Consider the following 22,672-nt stretch of genomic DNA (forward strand, 5'->3'; position numbering starts at 1 on the left):
ACTTTAACACTTTTTTGCGTATATTAAACCGTTAAGTTACAAGTTGGCACTGAACGTTAAAGTATCGATCGCTTGAAAGAGTGTTGATTGTCCTATTGTTTCCTTGCATGAAGTGTTTTGTATGATACGCCATTAAAATTGACATTAGACCACGCCCAGTGAGTATTTTTAGTGATCCTGTATTAAGCGGCCACCTGTATTAAGCGGCCAGTTCCTCAAGTCCCGAGGGTGGCCGTTATATACAGGTTCGACTGTACTTAAATTGCCATTTCAATTTATTTTTATCATTAGGAACCTCAGCCATTTCCTGTTAAAGAATTCGTTCGCATCTGCAACGACTCCTACGAGAGTGAAGACTTCGTTGCCATGGAATGGAGGATAACCCGCAGTCTTGAATTTGACATCAACATTCCCACCCCATATCATTTTCTTCGGAGATATGAAAAGGTAAGTAAAATTGCTCGTAAATGCAGCGTCCAAACATTTATTCAAAAAACGTAGAGTTTGTTTGGTGTATCTTGCATTGGTAAGGCCAAGTTTATCAGTCGAATTTTTAAGATTCTCTGGCCGAACATGTAAAAAAACAATCAACCCAATCATCACTGAAGCTTGTTAACAAACACACCGAGAAAAACGTTGAAAATGTTGAATTCACTAAATTGAACTTCCCTCTTCTTAAGACGTTGCCCTTTCAGCTCTACACTCAGTTAGTATTGATTTTTACGCCAATTCCGAACACTGGTTGTTTTTATTTCGAGCTTGCTATTCTTGATGCAGCAGCACAAACTAATTCATACTAGGAATTAGCAAAGTTGTTAAACCGGTTCCCCTGTTTATTAAACCATCTAGGGTGAACTGATATGGGAATATTATTAGTTGCCAGTTTCGAATATTGACGCCAAAGTCCGGGTGAGAAGGGGTGGAGGGGTGGGGGGAAGGCTCCTTTATAAGATGATGGGGATGATCTTCGGAAACTTTTGAAAAAAATTCTGAAACCGGTACCAATGTCTTATTTTTTGGACGTAGATCATATTCATTTTCACCCTTAAGAAGGATAGCAATTCTATAAAAACACATTACTTAACTGACACCCTTTTATACTCTTTCATTGATGAGTAATGATGAGGCAAGAAATATTGCGCTCTTTACACAAATAGTTCCGTTCACAAAGTTGTCGACTCAATCCCCTTGAAGCTACCGCCATGGCCCTAACGGTTGTCATTTTCGATTTTTACACCCTTAGACGTACGGTACCGTACCAGTCCATAAATTTCCTAAGGTACGACTGTCACCCATATCAGTTTTATATGGGAGTCCTTTCTTGCGGGGGCAGGGCGAGTTGGCAGGACTAGAACACCTGGAGGCCTTGCCAATCACCACTTTGTGGTGATTGGCAAGATCAAGCTCCGCTTGATATTTCAACTTGCCTACCCATACCAAGGAAACGCGTTGAACGATTTTACTTAAGCCCTGCAGTTAGCCCCCAGTATTTAAAGGGGACGCAAATATGGCAATTGAAATCAAAGCATTGAAATCAAAGCATTAGAGAAAGGAAGAAAAGACCTGCATTACCTGTGCATAGGCACAAATTTCTAGTTAAGATTCCTGCCGCTCCATAACGCAGAGGATATTGTTATGTCGTTAACATGCGTTTACGTACGTTTACGTATGTAAAAGAGGCGTCATTTCGGTACTGAAGTTTGTGTGTGAAAGCGACAGCACAACCTCCCCGTCAGAAGCTTTTTTGGACTACCCCAGAAAAGACGTACAAATATCGCAGTAAATCAGCCCAGGGAGTAAGTAGCAATCCGAGAGAGTGAGTCGAAGGTTTTATTCTGAGGGCTGTTAGCTTCCAGACCTAACCCTTGTCCTTTTTGTGTTCTTAGGCTGCCCAGGTCAACATCCAGACGCAAATCGAAGCTCACTTTCTTCTGAACTCCACGCTCCTCGAGAGTTGTTTTATCATTTACGAGGCCTCACGGGTGGCTGCCTCATGTCTATATCTCGCCATGCTAATGAACAACTGTGGTGAATTATGGACACCGATTATGGCACATTACACGGGTTACACAGAGGAACATCTACGAGAATGCGTATTGCAGCTTCGCTCTATGAACGATAAACTTCCAAACATTGATGAATCTTAGTCAATTTTTCAGACGTCCTGCCTCTACCTCGTCCCCATGGTCTACGCAATATTCAAATGGAAGAACGCCGGAGAAGACAACATGAACGGCAGGTCACGTGTCTCCAAAAATCTTCTCTCTAACCGCTGTTCCGAAAACGACCCCTCGCAAAAGAAGACTGGTAAAAGAAACACTGAAGACAAGACCGGTTGTACGCACATCAACAAACGTTTTTGGTATCATCAGAGGCTGGTGAATGGATTTTGGAAACGTTGCAATACCGAGAACTTGAACGGCCCAAACATCCCACATAAAATGGTTTGACAAAGGTCGCCAAAAATAAAGGCAGGCGACTTGGTCCTTGTAAACCTTGCCGTAAGCCAGGACCATTCAGCTAAGGGTCAGTGGTAACATAGGCACTTGTGGAAACAACCCACCCGGGTAGTAATGGCCTGACGAATTAGGTGTTGCATTGCTTCTGAGCTAACTCTTTGTCACTATAATGAGAGTAAACTCCGCTCTTTCTCTGCAACTGTGGAGACCATATCTTTTAATGATTCTGCCCTTGTTTCTGACAAGGATTTGACTGATTTAAGATATTTTTAGTAATGTTTTAAACACGAGCAGCAGTGTTTTATCGGGATTTAAAACCACGAGGTGCTGCGAGGTTTTTGAACGGCTCTTAAAAACATTCCTGGAAAAGCGTATGTTAAGAGAGTTCATAACAATGATGCTTTTGTGAACATCAGAAATTAGCACAGTTTCTTGTTTCTATAATTTAGGTTTTTTATTTGTTCTTGTAATGTTTTAGAGGACCCTTCTGTAAACCACTTTCGTGATGTTGGTTTCCTCATCAAAGATTACACTCAAGAACATTAAACACCGAATACTAATAAGGAGGAGGTTTTATTGGGTTTTAAAACCACTGCACGTGATGCTTTATCAACCATTTGATAGGTCAATGGGCTTATGAATTATTAACGAGTTTTTGAAGTAATTTTTAAGTAACTTGAATATTTTACATATTTTAAGAATTTTAGCTCTTTTAACCCACTCTGGATTTGTACTCTTATTCATTTATTTTATTGTTATATTGTTATTACTAAATATCTTCTAATTAGATAGTATTTTGTTTACTGTAGGTCCACATTAGCTCTATGCTACCTTAAAGGGGAAGTATATCATGAGGTTTTTGTTGTCTTTTGTTAAAAATGATAAAATAAGACCTTCAATCAGCTGCCAAATAATTCTAGAATGACGAGAGGAAAGAAATCAGACAACTCATTTCTTGAAGGGAACAACTGTTCTAGTGCATTTTGGAAACAAAAATGCAAGAACTTAAAAAACATTAGCCTAACATTTTTCAAGTTTCAATCCATACTGGCCTACTCTGTCTCTGGATAGAGGCACTAATCAACAAAACTTGACAATCATTTCGTTGTTTCTGCTGACAGACAAACATTTTTGACAGCAAATTTGCATGATGCTTACCCTTTAATTTGACCTGCATTAACAAATAAACCATGTTTGTATGTATCTAAGCTGTTGTAGTAGTAATCTCGTACCCAGATCTCCCACCGCCTGAGATCTTGGTACGAGATTATTGTAGTAGTTGCTGAGAAGTTAAAGCTGAGCCGGAAGAATAAAATGTGTCTTAAAAAAAGCATTTTTCTATTTTCTGTGCTTTTCTTTCTTTCTTCTTCTTCTTCTTCTTCTTCTTCTTCTTTTTTTAATGTGTTCTGTTTTGTTTGGTCCTTCCCCTGCTAACTAGCCTGTCAGCCAACGTTTCCGTTAGGGCTTTGGATGTTTTTCGCTTTTTCGCCGCGCGGATATTGGGACGAGAACGAAATAGCGGAAAACGCAGAAAACGCACAAAACACCACTTGCAGCTGCTACGGAGGCTGCCTGCCTACTCGTCCCCGGACCCCCAGCGCTTCAATTAATAGGAATCATCCCCCGTTGCCCCAATACCCCCACCCCTCCCGCCCAAAAAGAATCTCAAGATGATACTTTTGTCCCCTTATTGTATGCAAAACGGATCATGATGAAAAGAAAACTAATTCGGTGGGGGACTCAAATAGCATGGCGTATCTAACAGTCATTCCACGAGCGCGCGTTGTAGTTGTAATCCAACTGCAGATTACATTTTTTCCGCTGGATAAAGTTATTCAGTTATCCACTCTTTGAACACCCCACCCTCCCCTCCCCGTCAGCTGCTTTATAAAATAATTACAGTCATTTTGAAATCGAGGCTTTGGTTTCTGTGGAAACGTATTGCGGATTGGATTTCTCAGTTCTGATTGGTCAATGGACAATTTCTCAGCCAATCAAAAATCGCGTGGTTTAAACCCGCAAAGTCCAAATCGTTTTCAACCAAGAAGACAACCACATCGAGATAGCCCTTGGCGAATTTTGGATCGAAAAACAGACATTTAGCAAACATTTAAGTGATTACTAGCGGCAATTTTACTCTTTTTCAACTTATCATGGTAAAGACGCGTTCTAGGGCACCATTTGTGGCAGTCTTTCATAAACATTCAAAGGTAAGTAAGCCCAGACGTTCGACCACGTTTTGCTCGAGAGTTTGATCTTGTTGTTCTTCTATCTACGTTCTATTTCACACAAGTCTAACTGCGTACCTCGTGACTTTGTATCTTGCAAGCAGAGTAGAGATTCCGATGAAAACCAAGTTGTACAGATAGCCGTGAAAACCGTCGAGCAAGCTAAGCGTTCAGCCGAAGGTTCACCCGACAATGCCCCTTCGCGAAAGAGATCTGCGTTTGGGGACATCACAAATGTAAGCTTCAATTCTTCACTGAAAAGGAGCTGTCTTCGTTTCGATTTCTTTGCTTTTATTTCTGCTTAACTTTTTTTTATCATTTTAGGCAACTTTAGATCCGCAGGCAGGCAAGGGTCCGAAGAAGAGGCAAGCGAAAAGCGGTGTGATTCGAAAAGAATCACAGCGGCAAAGCAAGCCAAAGGTCGCCGCGAAGGCAAATCCAAAACAGCGCCGAAGCAAAGAGAAAGAATCCTCTGTTAAGAAGCCTGTGGTTGTTGTAGTGGAAGACGACTCTCCGTCTGGTGAAATCTTGAGCTCCCAAGATTCACTCGAAGAATCGTCAGCGAGTTCTCAAGACTCGCTGCAATCTACAAGGTGTGCCTATTTCAGTGTCTTTTGCTACATTACACTGTACATTAATTTTAAATTTTGGCGGAGGCGAAGCGCCCACATGTTGATTCTATAGCTCAGTGTTCTCTTTCATTATGAGCAAAGGATGGTATTTAGAACTTCTTATAGCATCTGAAAATTAATCAGGTGTAATCATGTGATGATTTTATTGATAAAATTGTAGAGGTTATCAAACGTTTGCTTGTTCACTCACACTGGGCGCTTTGGCAGGTTTGGTCAAAGTTTTCTCCTACCTCTCTGGGCGGGGTTGAAGTTCGAAGTCATCCACAAGATCCATGTAGAAGGAAGCACGCAGAATATGAAAGCCTTCAGAATTGTAGCTTTTATGGGACCCAACAACTCCCCTTTTGTACAATCTCCCCCTCCCATCCGCTATCGCCCTACACAAGCTAGAACAGGGGATCTATAATGCACTGGAACTTTCAAAGATGGCTCATAATACTTTAATATTCTCACTTTCAATTATCTGTACAGCAGTTCTGGAGCAGGTCTGGATGCAAGCCTACCTCAAAATGGCTGTGATTCTGCAATTTCCAGCTTAGAAGCATCTTCCAGGTATTGCTCAATACAAATGACGTATTAGTTTTAAATTTACTGCTTCTGGGAATATCAACCCTGGCCCTAATTTTTGTGGGGGTTGGGTGGGGGGGGGGGGGGGGGAGCGAATTAAAGTACTGGCATGAAAATGTTTATAATTTATTAAATAGTACTTGGGGGGCGGGGGCTATAAGGCCAGGCAAGCTCTCTTCTGCCGGTAACAGCGTGAGAATGGTAATTAACACTAGGAGAGAGAAGGAAGAAAAAAGGGAATCAAATAAGGCCCATCAAGAAATTATTTTTTTGTTCACGAATGGCCTTTCTTTGCCCACTTGGTAAACGTATCTTGTTTAGGCCAAGCAGTTGTTTCCTTTCAAAGCCAATGGAAGAAGCAAATGATAAGCTGTTGTTCACTTCTCACACTCGCTTGGAAAGGAAGCATTCCTTCCACCATGACAGTTCAGGCTAAGAATTCCCGGCAGTTTTGCCATAGAGGTACTCAGTTTGAGCTGAGTTGTACCAATGGTCAGTAAATGAAAGTTAAACCCTTAAAGGATTGGGCCAGAGTTACCAGCTATATATACTTAATACATTATATTTGTATGTGGGAGGTAGGGGATGTTGGAGTGATCAAGACTTACAGTGATTTTTTTGTTAAATTGTAATCATACACTAATTCATGCAACTTTTTGTCAGCTTTGATTCAGATAAAAATACCAAAGACGACTCAAAACAGGAACAAGAGCAGGAAAAGGTAATAAAACTTTATACTTAATAGTCATTCAATAATTGAATGACTATTTAGCCACTTTCAATTATTGAAAGTGGCTAAATGAGATGAGATATTAAAATATGAATGATTTAAAACCAAGGTACAGTGTATCATTTTACCAATATCTTGTTTCTCATGTGCATACGAAGTGATCAGTTTTATTTAAAAACTTCAACTTGGACGTTCATTATAATCATGTCGGAAGCATTTGTATCATATCTTCTCAGCTGACACTGCAGTGACTCTAATATCTCTGAAAGCGCTAGACTTAGTGTAACTTTAGATATGTATTTATATCATTTGATTAAATAATAATAAAGACACACTGTATTTATTCATTTTTTGTACGTTTTAAGAAAGGATAACAAATAACATGAATTTAAATACAATCATGCATGTATTAATTTCTTATTGAAAACCTTCTTCAGGCAGGAACTTCAGCAGATGATGATGTGATTGATATTGATGCCGACGTATCTGATCCTGTAACTGTTTCAGAGTATGCAAATGAAATATTTGTTAACATGAAGAGGAGAGAGGTATGTCACTTTTCTTTGATGTAATGGGTACTGATTTCTTAATAATTAATCTCTAAAGAAGGTAAACTCAAAACGTGTACACTACTTAACTCTATTTTCCCCCGTAGTTAACTATGTTTCCTATTGAATGTTAAGTATGTTTCCTATTGAATGGAGCCTACATGCAATCAGAGCATTTGCTAGCCTGTGAACAGGCTCCCAAGTGGGGAAAAGAAAAATCGGCGAGCCAGGTGAGCGGAGAGCTATGGGGCGAGGAAGAAAGGAAGCTCATACCCCATTTGCGAGCCTGTTCACAGGCTAAGCATTTGCTTACAGCCAGTCTATATGTCACGCATGACCAATATTTCCAAGAATAAAATGAACATTCAAATTCCTCTCTGTAATGTTTGGCATTTGAATGGAATCTTGAGGAATTCTCTGGAAATCTAATTTCAAAAAAGATGCATTAACTGAAACAAAAATTCAAAATACTTGAGAAATGATTTTTTTTTTTTTAATTTATACTCAAATATTGCTGTAATGTAATGAAAAATTCATAGCTTTATACCATCAATAATCTAGGGTCAAATTTCTATGGGTACTCTGAAATCTCATTGGTGATGTTCAAAACTAACATGTAAATTTCAAAAGTGTATTCAAATTACAAAAATAGTGGCCATGCATGATGTAGGTTAATTGACTCGATCTATGCTTCTTTCCTAACCTGACTTATTTTATTTTATTTTTTCTTTGCCTTTTTAGGAATTGTTCCCACTATCAAACTACATGGAGACTCAAAATGGTGTGACTCCCACGATGCGAGGCATTTTAGTTGACTGGTTGGTGGAGGTGCAAGAGTGTTTTGAATTGTATCACGAGACTCTTTATCTTGGCGTAAAGCTTCTCGATCATTTCCTTGAGAGAAACTCCATCAAAAAAGATGAACTTCAACTTGTTGGTGCAACCACTCTGATCATCTCTTCTAAAATTGAGGTAAAGTACTAACTAATTTACAATGTTATCAACAATAAATTACAAATTTAAGTTACTGGTATTTTTTACATGTACAGTACTTCCTAGTCTGGGTAAACTGACATTGTTTCACAGTGCCAACACTCAGGGACTGAGGTGGCAATGTAAAACCATGTTCGTCTATAACTTTTATACATTTAATTTACTATAATTTTATAACATCTCCTTCCCACAACCCTGGGCTTTTGAAGACGGGCTTGTTCAAATTCCTGCCTCCTTCCCAGTCAAAAAGGGTCCATTCTTATGCCCTAGCCTTTAAGGGCTCTAAGGTTTCTCTTTGAGGACTAATTTTCAGCTTCAATCAATGTTTATTACTTTTGCAGCCAGGGATAAATTATTGACACCTTCACGCCTTAAAAACTTTGAACTCAACTCCCAAACCTCTCCATGGGTGTGAATTCCTCTAGACCAAGCATAAAATCTAGCTCAAATTCCCCCCCCCCCCCCTCCCCACGGCCCCTTGGCACGGTACACAGTCAAATGTCCCGGGGAAGATGTTGAAGGTTTGAATTGTTCAGCCTATAGTCAATTTCCTTTGCCTTACGCACTAGGAGCGACACCCACCCTGTATGGATGACTTCATTTACATCTGTGATGATGCATACCAGCAGCAGCAGTTTATTGCTATGGAAGGCAGAATTATGCGTAGCCTGGGATTTGACATCAACATTCCAATACCGTACAGATTCCTAAGGAGATATGCAAAGGTGAGGAGATTTGTTCATAAAACAGGTGAAAGTTACTGTGGCAATAACAAAATCCAAACAGTAAAAGTCCTGTTAGTTACATCTAACTGGGTCAACCTGCAAGCATGAGCTCTCCAATTGGGTTCTCACACGAGACATATATTTGGGGTGTGAGCAAAGCAAACCACAAGAGTCTCGTGCCCCTGGTTTGAGATCCCAGATTGGAGAGCTTGTTTGCAGGTTAGGCCAATGTTCTGGGTCTCATTCTTGCAATTCTTAATTGTACCATTATCCTTCAATGCCAAGAAACTCGCATACCCAGAAATATTCAGCCAGACATGGGGTGCTTTCTATTATTTTGTGAAAACTGTCTGTCTTAGAAGAATGCACTGACTGGTTTTTTGAAATTGTTTTTAATTGAAACCAATTCCAGACTTGTCACGTTGTATTTCCTAAAAAATCAAAACTAACAATCTTTTCTTTTTTATTATTATAGGCTGCCTTTGCAAGCATTGAAACCCTCACACTGGCTCGCTATCTCCTTGAGTCTTCTCTCCTTGAGAGTCGCTTCATTACTTACAGAGCCTCTTACATGGCGGCGTCATGCCTCTACCTTGCCCTGTCAATGAACAATTCCAGTGAGTGGACTCCGACTCTGGTTCATTACACAGGTTATACAAAGGATGAGTTGCGAGACTGTGTGCTGCAGCTTAATTCAATGAATGCCGCACCACCAAACAAGAACCTCATGACTGTGAGGAACAAGTACTCGCACAAGGTGTTCCATGAAGTCGCTACAATACCTGCCTTGGACACACTGACCATTCAAATATAAAAGACTTAATTTTGTATATAGCTCTTATAGTTGCAATCTTATGTAAATGAAACAGCATGTAACAGATATTTAGTATAGTTGTAAGTAAAACTATTTAGAAATGATAAATTCAAGTATTATTAAGCATTTACCTCCAAGTTGTTAGTTCTAAAAAATGGTTAATTTTCCTGAAAACTTGTACAGTCCATTTTTGCCAGGAACTCATTATTCACATTTTATTTGATTAGCTTTTTTTCTTTTGTTTAATTTGCATTTATTTTTGTGAGTTCATCTAATTTTCGTTTTAAGCCACACAGATTATTTTTAAAAGGAATTTTTCTTCTCTTGTTAGACTACCATCTTTCCGTTTTTTTTTTTTATGTTTGTTTTTGTTTTTTTGGGTTTTTTTTGGCAGATAGTCCTGCGAGAAGAAAACGCGTGTGCACGCAATTTTTTCCACGTGTCTCGCGTGTTCTCGCTTTCAAGATCAATGTACTGAATGACTTGATTTCTTGATTTTGTGACGCTAATTGTGATGTTTGAAACATTTCTTAAAATTACCTTTTTTACATATAAAGTTCGTCCTAATTTTTTGGCCAAAATTTGTGCTTTTCAAAGAAACATTTTACCAACGTTTTTAGTTGATAGCCAAACTTGAACGTTTCGCTGTTTCTTATTAAGCTTTTTCGCACTTTTAAAATGTAAATGTAAATAATTTTACTGTAGTACGCTTCATTGCTGGGTAAGACAGACCTGTAAATATTATAGTTGGATCCTGGCAAGAAAACAATAAAGAATAAATATATATATTGATTGCAAAACAAGCTTCTTTCCTATAAGTTGGAACCGCGAGAAATTTTAAGGGTTTTTGTGGGGGGGGGGGGGGGGGGTTACCAATGTCCACAGTTTAGCCTGTGTAGCAGGCTTTATCGAGAGAGGGAGCGAAAAATCATGAGAGAAAAAAGTTTGCTCCCCTTCCCTGATTATAGCCCCCCCCCCCTTTGCTCCCCCTCCCAGATTCCACCTGCTATGCAGACTATCCAGAGTTACCCAAACCAGACACCATGGTAAAAGCAAGCTGGCCAGGGTGGACCAAAAGTATAAATATGTGTTTCTACTTCCAAAAACAGACGGTGATCTTTCCCTTTCAAAATATAAGAGACTTTTTCATGCATCAATAGCAGCTGCGAAAAAAGGTGCACCAATTTAGTTTAATATTTATACTACTACAATGCACGGCAACTATTCATAATTGTGTTTCGCTGAGGAAGGGCATAGTGGAAATGGACGATGTTTTCAAGTTCCTTACGGGTGCCCTGGACAAACTTGGTAATTTGTTGCGGCTCATTCGATCTAGGGCACATTTCCTTGACGAACTTTTTGCATTTTCAGATGCTCACATCGAAACAGAAATGAGTGCCTCTTTTGAGCTCTCAGCGCCCCACGCCCTTATTCATTTTGAGGACCGTTCGGCTTGTGTTTTCAAACAACAAAGGACTAGTCTCCTACCCAGGAGACTAACAAAGGACCGACCAGTTCCCTGTAGAGCCGAGGATATTTTCTCTGGGCCATGTTGCAAAGAACACTGCTAGTCTGCTTTAAAAGCTGGGTGTCTGTTCTAATTTGGTAGAAAACGCTCCAAACTCCATCTACACTAAGTCGGATTGTAATGTCCAGTTAAAAAAAATTTAAACTATTTTCCACCCCAAGACAACTTAGTCATCATGAATAATCCTAAGACTGAACTTTTGTTTTAAAGAGGCAGTATCATGGGGGATCGATGGGAGATATCATGATTTTTGGCCAAAACTCACTATATTTAAACTTTGAACACTGTGTTAATTAATTTCTCAATCGCTAATATAAAGAAATATTAATAGTGATTCTAAGACGAAAGGTTTACATTCTGATAGTCTTTTAATGGAATTTTGTCATTATATCTTGGCTGCTATCAACCGAATAGTGTCTTTCCGATTTTCAATGTCCACACTGAAAACAGTGATCAAAGTGTTATCAAACTTCTTCACATTTAAGAGTATTTTCTTAGTTTCCAAGTTTTTCAACATTTTTGATCGCTCAGCGTGTGCCGATCGATAAGCAAAAAGACACCAAACAAAATACCTTTCTTTACTAATTGAACTATGATGAACAAGCACATGCAGTTTTATATCGTGTATGGATGCATCGGGCCAGTCCTACCATCTATTAAAAGGCTGGTTTACACGGTACAGTTTGACGGCCCGAAGGTATCGGAGCCTGAATCGTGCGTGCGTTTTGACACTCGATTCACGGCCGATTCGTGAAATGAAAGTCGGCTCAACTCAGAAACGTTGTTGCAGTGACACGGATTCTTAGTACGGTTGGGCCTATACCCTAAAAACTGATATGTTAGTCACATACTGTCGTCACATGATCGGGCCGACAAAACGTCGCGGGTGAACTGGCCAGGTATTAAGTTAGACCTCCCTCCCGAAGGTGCAACACAACTTGTCAGATCCAAGTTAATCGTTCTTACATGCATCTCACTACCATGTAGGTTATCCAGAGGATAAATAGATGAGATGAATCTTGACTGACGGTGATTATCGTCTGAACAAAGCACCACGACCAAGTCGCAAAAATCTTACAAAGGAAAGGGTAGTTCATCAGTTTATGTCTCTTCCTTCTGCTGATCAAAGTCTTCCTATGTTGGGTAAAACAGGAGTTTTAACTAACTAAGCGAAACTTTACTTACTAACAGCTTCCTTTGTGTGTTTCTTGTCTTCCATTGTCTGGTTAGAATTTTAGCTTACATACATTCTTGTAACTAACGATAACTAATTCTCTCCACGCATCTTATTTTTAATGCGCTTCCATTCCGACAAGGAGCGGGATCGAATGGAGTAAGTTTTTCGCTCATTTTCCTTCATATTATTTTTATATTTTCATTTCATTCATTTTTATTGATATTTAACTCATTCACTAACTGCCAGAAATTCTTCTCAAATGCCTTCATCACCTCCCTGGGGTTGTGAATGACGCGTTCATCCGAGTAAACTCCGACTCGAATTCCCCCACCATAGCTGATTATTGAAAGCCCCACTCCAATGTTTGCTCTTTGAGGCACCCAAAAAATCCCTTGGACAATTTTCTGGCCACCAAGGTACAGCGTCTGTTGAGGTCCTGGCACATTGCTTAGGACACAAGACATTTTCATGGAAAAGAAGTCTATGAGAGGCTTGGACACCCATTCTGGTAACATCATAAGTATTTGGACAGTTACTGCAGTCACTAAAGGCTCAGCGGATGTCTTGATAACATCCATGCGCTGCTTTGTCGCAAACAACCTATCAACAGCATTCTTGGCTACAATTGGTAGCCGCAGGAATACCAGGGCAAACTTATTCTTGAGTTTCACAGACTTTGATGAAGCGCGAATGTCCACGGGTACTGAAGCCCACATATCTTCAAGTTTCGCCGCATCGCAGTTTTCTTGTCCTGTAAGATAATCGTGCAAAGCTCCGGCCAGACACGAAACCATAACATCATTGACCGTTGACCCAGCCACGTTTTTAACTTGTTTGACTAATGACAAGTCAACATTCTTTGACCAGGCTACAACTTTCTTGCCGCAAAGTTCCTGCCCGTGAATTTTAGACGCATCGGCTCGCGAAAAGAACTTTGTTAGCACAATAAAGGGACCAACGACTATCGCCTTGCACCACATGTAGAATCTCTGCTTTGTAGAAAATTTCTTGGGTTCTGGTGCTTGCGGTGGTACATCGTAAAGATTCTTAACAAAAACTCTTGTTAAAGCGACTCCATCTGCAACGCTATGGTGAACACGCAATACAAGGCCGAAACAGTCTCCTTCGAGAACTGGAACCACAAGAAATTGCCACGGCGAAAGAAAATCAGGCAATGGAGTCGAACAGATCTCGGAAATTGCAACATCAAGATCTTCCGAGGAGTTAGGTAAATTTCCATTCCAATTCAAAACGTGATGTTTGACGTTAAACTTTTCGTCTTCCTTCCAAACGAAATACCCAAAATGTTTTTGAATGACTTGTGTTAGGCGAGGGCAAATTCGCTCATCCTTCTCGTCCTTTCCGTACACAAGTCGGTCGTGAACAATCTGGCGGAGCTTCTCGATGTCCGGTGATCCTTCTATGACCATCAAAGCGTGAATTATGTGGCGATTCGTTGGACGATCTTGCTGCCAAACTGCATCATCTTCGCGAAAAGGAATACAGTTACGAGTGTACGATATGTAACCCTCAATGATATATTTTCCAACTTTCAAAATGGCTAACGGAATCACCAAGAAGGGGACGACTAGACAAAAGGCAATAAAAGTCAGCGCGCATTCCAGCTGGTAGATCAAAGCGCTTACTGTGATGGCCATTAGAAGTGTTGCTCCTTTGAAATGCTTGTAAATCGGTGGAGCGAATGCTGCAAATTCTTCTTCGATAATATGCGGCTTTTTTTCTTGGCTCCTAAAATTCGCAAGCGAAAGCGACGGAAGGAAATCCCCGCAGACGCCAAGGGCTGTTTCTGACGAGACGCTCGTGGAATTTATGCAGTCTACATTCATTTTGAATGAAATATATCGCGAATTACATAAACGTCTTTGTTAAAACGTCAGTTTGTTTAAACCAAACGATTTTTATCGCTTTACTTCCCACCACAACATAAACCTTTTCGCGTTTAAATAAAGGTTGCTGAGTGATGCAAATCCAGTTCCATTTTGGCCACCCGGTAATGGCTGTCATTTGATTGGTTCTCTCTTGTGGTGTGAGTTGAATGAATCCTCGCTACCAGCAAAAATTGCAAAATAATTGCTACCGAATGATATGTTTTGAATTTTGAGCTATCGATCCTCGATAGTAACTAAGTGCTTTTATGAGTGATAAATTAAACGACAGGAAAATTGCATCTGCTGTGGGATTCCTAATCATGTTCTCCTTCTTGCACATTTAATCCTTTGTTATGACAGGCATATGTTGTTTTTTTTTTCTAAATATTGTTTGGTATTTTTAAAATATTGTGTAGTTTATAAAATCATACATTTCAATTAAGTGTACAAACCCAAATTAGTTTTCACACAAACTGTTCCACTAGCTCAAGACTAAATTGCATTTCAATAACAAGTTGGGGCTTTCTGGTGGATCGGAAAATTATTTTCGGAAAAAAATGGGCAATATATTATTCAAATTATTTCTGCTTTTCAGCACGTAAACCTTAATTAATTTAGATGCGGTGAAATTTGAATTGCTAAGTGAATACAGTTCATCAAAATTTTATCGTTGTTGTGCATGTGAACGCCGCAAAAGACAATTAACGTTAACTCGTTCTCAGGTCGTTGTTCTTCACGGATCAGGAAACGAATCATACTTCATACTTTAGAGCAATTTTCAATTAAGTGTCGAAAGTAATTTTGCGATTGCGTTTGCCTTGGTTGTTTTGCATTACTACGCTCTGCGATTGATCAAAAGAAATCGCGCCACTTTCTCAACCAATGGGAATCCACACCAAAACCAATCGTTTTTTTCGCCGCACGCGTTTTCCCGCGCTTGGTGCCAGTTACATGTATTTACTTCGAATTCTGATTGGCTCGTTGTGTTGTTTATATCTGTTGCCATTGGCCAGCGTAATTATATTACTTTGGTTTTGGTTTTACGACACTCAATTGGAAACTGCTCTATTTCTTTCAACACGGTAAAACATGCAGTAACTACATTAAATATAGTATGCTATTGAAACATAGTTAAAATGATAAAATTCTGATTTACAAGGTTACCATGTGGTCCGGCCTGCTTGATCATTGTTGTTATAAATCGGTCGATTTCCGAAGCGCTCAATTAACAAGTGAGTGTATTGTGCGCATGTTCTTTGGAAAGCTGTACCATAAAAATGCTCTGGTATAGCTAAAGCTTCCCATACGGCTTGCGTAAGATCAAGTTCCTCATACTGAGATGGACTAACATCTAACGCTCACAGATACAACGGTGCTTCCGTTAGTGAAAACTAGAGGAATGAGCTGATTACAGTTAGGAGCAGAAAGAATTCAGGCTAGCTGTTGAGCTTTCCACTCCAGTGCCACACGCTGGTGGAACAGCGCTGAAATTTCGCTGGTTTTCACTAGCGACGGAGTCGGAGTCGGAGTCGTAAGCGGAGTCGTAAGAGCGCTTATGACCTACGTAGTGAAAATCAAAAATCGGAGTCGTAAGCGGAGTCATAAGCGCGATGGAATCGGAGTCAGAAGAATCAGAACGTTTCCATTTTCTTCCGACTCCGCTTACGACTTCGTCGCTTACGTTCCGCTAATCGGAACGCTGTTTTCACTAGATTATAAGCTCTACGCTTCCGATTACGACTCCGACTCCCTCGCTAGTGAAAACCAGCCTAAAGGAATATTCCGATCGCATAAATGTTAGAAATAAAAGATACTGGTCGAAAAATACTAACAAAAAGCATTTTATTATTAAGTTTCAGTTTCAGTATTTCGTTTCATTGTTCAGTTTTCCTTTTGTAGTTCAGAGCTGTCCTATCAAATGCAAAACAGTCTTGAAATAAAAGAAGGCGCAAGTGAAATACCAGTGGGATGTTTAAAGTTTTGTTATGATTTTGGATGATTTTGTATGCTTTTCACAGTTCTTTTTTCAGTGAGCTGCTTAAATTTCCAACACTGCAATGTCATTACGCCCATTGTGCGCAATGTTACAACGTGCCTTCGGGCTCCTGGGGCCTAATCTCGTTCATCTGATTGGTAGCAATCAAGCAAATAAACATGCTACCATTGTTTTTGTTACTTCGCTGAAGTTAAACTTGCATCTGCAATAAAAGCTAGCTGGCATTACGCTTCAACGGTAACATTTCGTTCGTCATGTTCGCTGCGGCTCTGTTTTGGTGTTTGGCTCTTGTTGTTCCTTTCTCTCAAGGAAGCGGAACGAAGCGAAATCTAGATCAACTAAGAGGTAAGCTTTGAAGCCAGTTTTAGAGGCGTACTCCTTGAAAACGCAGCACATGTGATTAAAGTGCATCGTGAATGTTGTTTTGTTACCGGAAAACTACAAAATTTGGTGCGTGCAGGCTATTCACGGGACATGATATGACGGTATTCACGCCCTCGATAAATTTTGAAACACGAATTGTCTCGTTTCATTGGAAGATGGAGTTAATTATAAAAATCAGTGAAAATGTACAAATTTAATTGTATTTTTAAAGGTGATATGCGCTTGATGAAAGAATTCAAGCTGAGAGTAAAGAGGACAGGTGAGTACGATAAAACTTCACTGTGTGATAAGTTGCTTAGTTCTACTACCGGAAACTAAGGTTGCATGACAGTCTTATATAAGGACTGACTTATTTATCAAACGGAAAACAATGCTGATAACGGTGCAGCTGACAATTTCCAATGAAAATCTTCGAGAACTGACTCAATTTTGACCAGTGAAGTCTAATTAAACTCGCAGCGAAACAGGATTCGTTATTCCGTAACAGTAATACATTTTCGAGCGGAGATTTTTATATTGTCAGTCCTACGTACTGTGTTCCAGGTTCTGTAAAATTGTAACCATGCTTTTTTAATTTCAGCTTGTAAGGACAAATCGTCATACTGCAATGTTTATAAACCCTACTGCAATGAAGCTGAGTATAAGGATTACCTGAAGAAAAACTGTCAGAAAACTTGTGATTTTTGCGGTAGGTGATAATTCAGTAACAACGTACTATCTACAAAACAGAGTAGTCAGGTAGTATATCAACTTGCGTCCAAAGAGACATGCAACGCTATGCTGGCTCATACGAGTTCAAATGCGATGGGGTTACTTATCAATATTCGTCGGATTGGTTGGACGCTCACCGCTTATTCACGGGAAGTAGCCCGACAAAATTTTTACCAGGGCAGTAGGACAAATGAAAGATCAAAGTCAAGATAAAAATTAAAATTCAAAGATAAAAAATCTTGATAACGAAATGAGCGAAAAATTTACTTCATCCTTTTAGGGGGGAAATTTCTGGAGTGGTTAACGGGTATGCTGCTGAAAATTAAATGACATGATAAATTCTATACGTCAGTTAACTGACTCCTGCCTCTTTGGCATGACTTGAGCACCTAAAGAAGAAAGTCCCGAGTGGCAGGTGCCCCACACATTCACCCTCCCCCTCCAGCAGGAAACAGGGGAAATTACAATTTTAAATGTTTCACACTCGGCATAAATCACTTTTAATTATTTCCTTTAGAAGTAAATTTCATTTTCGCATTCGCTACTCCGAGAACAGTCGAGGTAGCTAAGCATATTATCATTAAAATGAAGTGACGTGAAAACTGCTCCAATTGCCATATATTTGTTTATTTTTCCAAAAGTAAACAAGTTTCTTATAATATTTTTGTTAGGGTGCAGTGACAAGATCTCATACTGCAAGCACTACGAATCTGAGTGTGAAAATGCAGCGATGGCCTCATCACTAAAACACTACTGTCGAAAAACATGTGGTTTCTGTCAAGGTAACGGGGATTGTACAGTGACTACACTACACATAACCTGCGATCAGACATGTGAGATGTAGGGAGTGTGGGTATGATCCTTGATCCTCTCTTGTCGCAGGTTATGCTACACACGGCACTTGTAATACTTCACGGCGTTATCTCTTGTGCATGTGCGGTATATCGCGGATAATGATTGGTAAATATTACTTTTTATCCCAGAGAGATTTCTAAGGCAATGTAAAGAGAGTCATAATAACTTAATAATACCAGGAGTTAGCGAAGAACAGGGTAGTTAACACCTGGAATCTCATCAACGGCGACAGACTTTGAATTGTCGTACAGTGATAACTAATTTATGGCGTAGGCGGGAGAAAGTTCGCTATTAGTGGAATCTCGGGTGAAATGAAAAAGAAAAACGTTCATAAACGGGAGACGGGAATAACAGGAAAAAACTCGACTCCCAAAAAAATTGGAGGCTTATTTGTTGGGTAAACTTCACGTCGGTCACTGGAAGAAGAGCGAACGTCCGTCCATAGCGCATTGCGATTGAAACTTATCTATCTATATTTCGGTGACGTCATCATTCGGTTTACACGCTCGATCAAACTATAATAATTAAAATTTATTGAGCCCAAATTCCACTGCTTTACGACGGCCACTTTAGGGAATCAGTGGAATGTTGAATGTACCTCTTTTGACACACGCTGACGACAAAGTTCAAGATCTGTCTTGGCTTGCTTCCGGACTGCCTGGACAAGAGTTTTAGTCCTTGCTAGAAGAAATAACAAACCAACATAACTAAGAGAACATTCTGCAGCAGTTCTCGTCATCGACGCACGACTTCTGTGCTTACTTTTCCTTCTAAACGAACCTTCAACTTTGTAAATTTTTATTTTAGTTGCTAATACTGCAGAACCACCAACGACCCCACCTCGAACTGAACAACCTATTGACCAAGGTATGTGCAGAATACGTTAGTAACACGGGATACTTTACTATTATGGCGGATTGTCAGTGAGAGTCGAATCGATCCGAGTGCAGTGTTAGCATACAGGTGCTAATTATATAACATTGCATTGCATCGCGTCTGTCTTGAAGGAGAAAGGAAAGCTTGACGTGTTTTATACCCATATGATCAGTTGCATGCGCCGTATTTCTGTCGCTGAAGAGCATTTTAAAAAACCACGTAAGCTAAAACTGGCCATTTGAAAGCGCACTTAAAACCAGCGTTAAAATCATATCTTAACTCGTCTGCCGTAGAAACGGAACTGATTAATTGACCAAGAAATTTACCACGCCCATTATCTTTGAGACCTTATGTGGCACATAAAGACATTTAGGATGTCTGCGTGTGTCTTGTCTACTAACAATCGATTTGTATTGATTTGTATCAGGAAGTGTCGAATGTGGTACTAAGATTCTAAACACGAGAGTGGTAGGGGGCGCCACTTCTCGACCTGGGGCCTGGCCTTGGCAAGTATCTATCATGAACAATAAGAGCCCGAATACCTCATCTCACCTGTGTGGGGGCTCAATTGTGACCCCGCTGTGGATTGTGTCAGCTGCTCACTGTTTTCTCCCTGGAGATGATCCCCAGAAATACAGCGTAATCGCAGGTAAATTGCATGCTGGGAAAACAACTGCCGTTAAAACGTGTAAAACTCAATCATCATCATCATCATCATCATCATCATCATCATCATCATCATCATCATCATTATCATCAGCCAACTACACTGTAGTCGGTCACGAGCTTTTTCTGGTCTTGTACCATGCTTCAAATCTGTTCTGGCGTTGGTGGGTATGCCTGGCTGATTACGCTGGTAATGTACTGTTGAAACATCAGCTTTGGGCGACCGGGCTTACGTTTGCCATGTTAAGGGTGGAAAAGGGCGTACCTGTTGACCAATTGATTCTCTGGTTTCCTGAGGATATGCCCTAAGAAGTGGAGCTGTCGTTGTTGTATCAGCTGGATGAGCAGATCTTAGTTTCACTCTCTTGAGGACTCAATACTGAGGACTCAATACTTGAGGACTTAACTTGAACTCAATACTGTTCGTTAACATTGGTAAAGGGTTGCCGGCATGACTTAGGCCTGGGGCGTTTTCCTTTAGTCAGAAGTGGCCAGCCAGTTCAATCATTTCGCAATCGGAATGCACCAATTTGAACGGCATTTTATATGCCCCCTTTTTTGACTGCTTCAAAATGTCGCTTACCACTTGTCTCACAAATTGCCATTTTAAAGAATTCGAAGAAGCAGTCCTTCAAATTGCATTGATACACTCCATTTACGGAACGACCTACTGGCCGTCCAGTTTTGACATCGGTAAAGCGCCCTCAGTCACTGCATGCACATATGTCTTTTAAATACGCCATAAAAAGGGCCCATCTTTTTGTCGTTTAACTAGTTTTATATTTTCTTTTCTATTCTCTCGTGACAGGAGAATTCGATTTAAAGGAAAATGAAGGACGCGAACAACATATGAAAATCGACAAAATCATCGCCCACTCAAAATATGATCATCATACCCATGACTACGATCTGGCTCTTATTAAGCTCCAGTCCCCGCTCAGTTATAATGACCACGTGCGGCCTGTGTGCTTACCAAAGGTTGACTTTGCAGTGAGCACCAAGTGTTACGTCAAGGGGTGGGGTCACACGGAATACGGAAGGATCGGCTCACAGGTATGTTCGTTTTACCAATAATGAAAGTCAAACATTACGAATAGGTCTGTATACTACTCCTAGATAACACCTGATTTGTGTGTGTGAGAGCGAGAGAGAGTGGGGTTTGAGGGGGGACGGAGAGAGGGGGGGGGGGAGGGGGAGAAGGAGGAGGAGGAGGGAGAGAGGGGGAAGAGGGAAACGGAAGAGAGGAAGAGCTGGAGAGGTGTTCATCCGTTTCCTTTTGTACCACTGTCTTCGTGTCTAATTACTCCGTCCAGCTTCATTATCAGTCAGCTGTGAGTTCTCCTCATAATATAGCTTTTTCTTGGACAGACGCTACAAGAAGCACAAGTGCCTCTGGTTTCTCGCAAGACTTGCCAAGCTGCCTACAGTGAAATTTCACACTACACCATAACAGCGCGCATGCGCTGTGCAGGATACGCTCACGGAGGGACTGACGCATGTCAAGGAGACAGCGGGGGATCTCTGGTCTGCTCCAGGGATGGCAAATGGTATATGATTGGTGTAGTGAGCTGGGGATTGGAATGCGCGCGCAAAGGAATATACGGAGTGTACGCTGACCTGATGGATCTTAAGTTCTGGGTGCAGGAAACGATCAACACGAATTAAAACTTAAAGCAGATAAGTTTGAGAATAAAAGTGAATTAAAGAACAGCCAATAGTTAATGTAACCGAATGATGTTTATGCAAGCCAATTATTAAGGAGCAAAACCTTTTGTCTTCTCTTTTGGACGGTACTTAACCTGAAATTGCCTTCAAATGCTGGTTTTATGTTTACTTCATAATTTGCAGAGCGCCCAATTCATCGTCTGTGCATTTGCAACGAACCTCCATTCCATACCCGCTCTATGTTTCTCTAATTCCTTAACCCTATCTAAACCAGGGATTGTGGCTGATTTTGCCTGCGTCGACTTTGCACTTGAATAATTCTTTTTACTATTTGCGCAGACGCCATAAAACTTGGGGACTTTTTCAAGAATTTAATTGGAAAAATTCAATTTGGTCGGTTAGTTAACGTTGGCTATGACGTTACCATGGCAACCAATTTTTGATGAGTCGGAAATGAAAAATCCCATTTTTAAACGAAAAAAAAAATGGATTCTAAGAGCGATAGGAATGCTAGTAACATGATACTATCAATCTAAATCTCAGTCTACAACTTCTGAAGTTTTTTCAAGAGCCATGCAGTGCTGAAAAAAGAATCGGTTTTACTATTATTCCGTTATCTGCAAGCGAAAGAAATTTTTCCTACTAAGGAAACCGATTGAAAAGTCCTGAACGTAATATATGTCTGTAATTTGTATTTTAGCCTTCGGACAAGAAATAAGTCGTTTACGTTTGAAGCTATTGTAGTAAGAGGCTAAACGAGCTAAAGAAAGAGTATTTAATTTGTAGTTATCACTGAAACAAAAGGGTCAAAATAAACGATGATCACATGCGCTTTTCGTCAACTGTAGTAACCATAGAACGATTAAGAACCGTTTCTTAATATATAGCTGTCCGGAGCCTGTAGCTGTATGGTGTTTGTTTCAGATTTTGTAAGGTGATTCCCGCGAATAAACGTTGTCGTGTAAATTTTCTCAAACTTTCTGTGATTGTTCACTACTATGTACTATTTCGAGAAATGAAATAAAAAAGATGGCTTACCATGTCCGCGAAGGAGCTACGATTCACTCAATTTACCCCACAATCACCTGCAATATTCGCTTCAAAAAATGAGTTTATTTGATCAGTTATTGCCATGTCTGATGGTAACAGAAGTTACATAGATAAAGCACGACTTAGAAACGTTATACATAGAATGTATGACGCATAATCGGCAACTAAAGGGTGAATTT

The 22,672-nt window shown here is 40.1% G+C and overlaps 3 protein-coding genes across 4 annotated transcripts in view; all 3 read left to right on the forward strand.

Annotated features, from left to right (window-relative positions):
- The window catches only part of LOC146482938 (uncharacterized), a 25,437-nt gene extending 21,652 nt beyond the window's left edge, over window positions 1–3,785 (forward strand). The window contains exons 15-16 of the mRNA XM_085106494.1: window positions 292–447; window positions 1,887–3,785. Coding sequence (XP_084962620.1) covers window positions 292–447; window positions 1,887–2,147 — 417 coding nt within the window. The 3' untranslated portion in view covers window positions 2,148–3,785. The remainder of the gene's footprint in view (window positions 1–291; window positions 448–1,886) is intronic.
- Window positions 3,786–4,381: 596 nt separating this feature from the next.
- On the forward strand, window positions 4,382–10,499 carry LOC146482940 (G2/mitotic-specific cyclin-B3-like). Of its 2 annotated transcripts, none has more exons than XM_085106579.1 (9): window positions 4,382–4,669; window positions 4,792–4,923; window positions 5,012–5,280; window positions 5,794–5,871; window positions 6,550–6,607; window positions 7,054–7,164; window positions 7,906–8,136; window positions 8,727–8,882; window positions 9,358–10,499. In XM_085106579.1, the coding sequence occupies exons 1-9, from the start codon at window positions 4,613–4,615 to the stop codon at window positions 9,694–9,696; spliced, it is 1,431 nt and encodes a 476-aa protein (XP_084962705.1). In that variant the 5' UTR covers window positions 4,382–4,612; the 3' UTR covers window positions 9,697–10,499. The 2 variants fall into 2 exon arrangements, with proteins under 2 accessions (XP_084962705.1, XP_084962704.1); XM_085106578.1 differs by having other exon boundaries at window positions 4,383–4,669; window positions 5,791–5,871.
- Window positions 10,500–16,535: 6,036 nt separating this feature from the next.
- LOC146482941 (chymotrypsinogen A-like) lies at window positions 16,536–22,418 on the forward strand. Its single transcript, XM_085106480.1, has 7 exons — window positions 16,536–16,631; window positions 17,251–17,358; window positions 18,053–18,163; window positions 19,044–19,103; window positions 19,540–19,761; window positions 20,587–20,831; window positions 21,147–22,418. The coding sequence occupies exons 1-7, from the start codon at window positions 16,541–16,543 to the stop codon at window positions 21,441–21,443; spliced, it is 1,134 nt and encodes a 377-aa protein (XP_084962606.1). The 5' UTR covers window positions 16,536–16,540; the 3' UTR covers window positions 21,444–22,418.
- The last annotated feature ends 254 nt before the right edge of the window (window positions 22,419–22,672 follow it).

Source organism: Pavona decussata, unplaced genomic scaffold, assembly GCF_977016875.1.
Source record: "Pavona decussata unplaced genomic scaffold, jaPavDecu1.1 SCAFFOLD_41, whole genome shotgun sequence".
In the NCBI taxonomy this organism is placed as follows: Eukaryota; Metazoa; Cnidaria; class Anthozoa; order Scleractinia; family Agariciidae; genus Pavona; species Pavona decussata.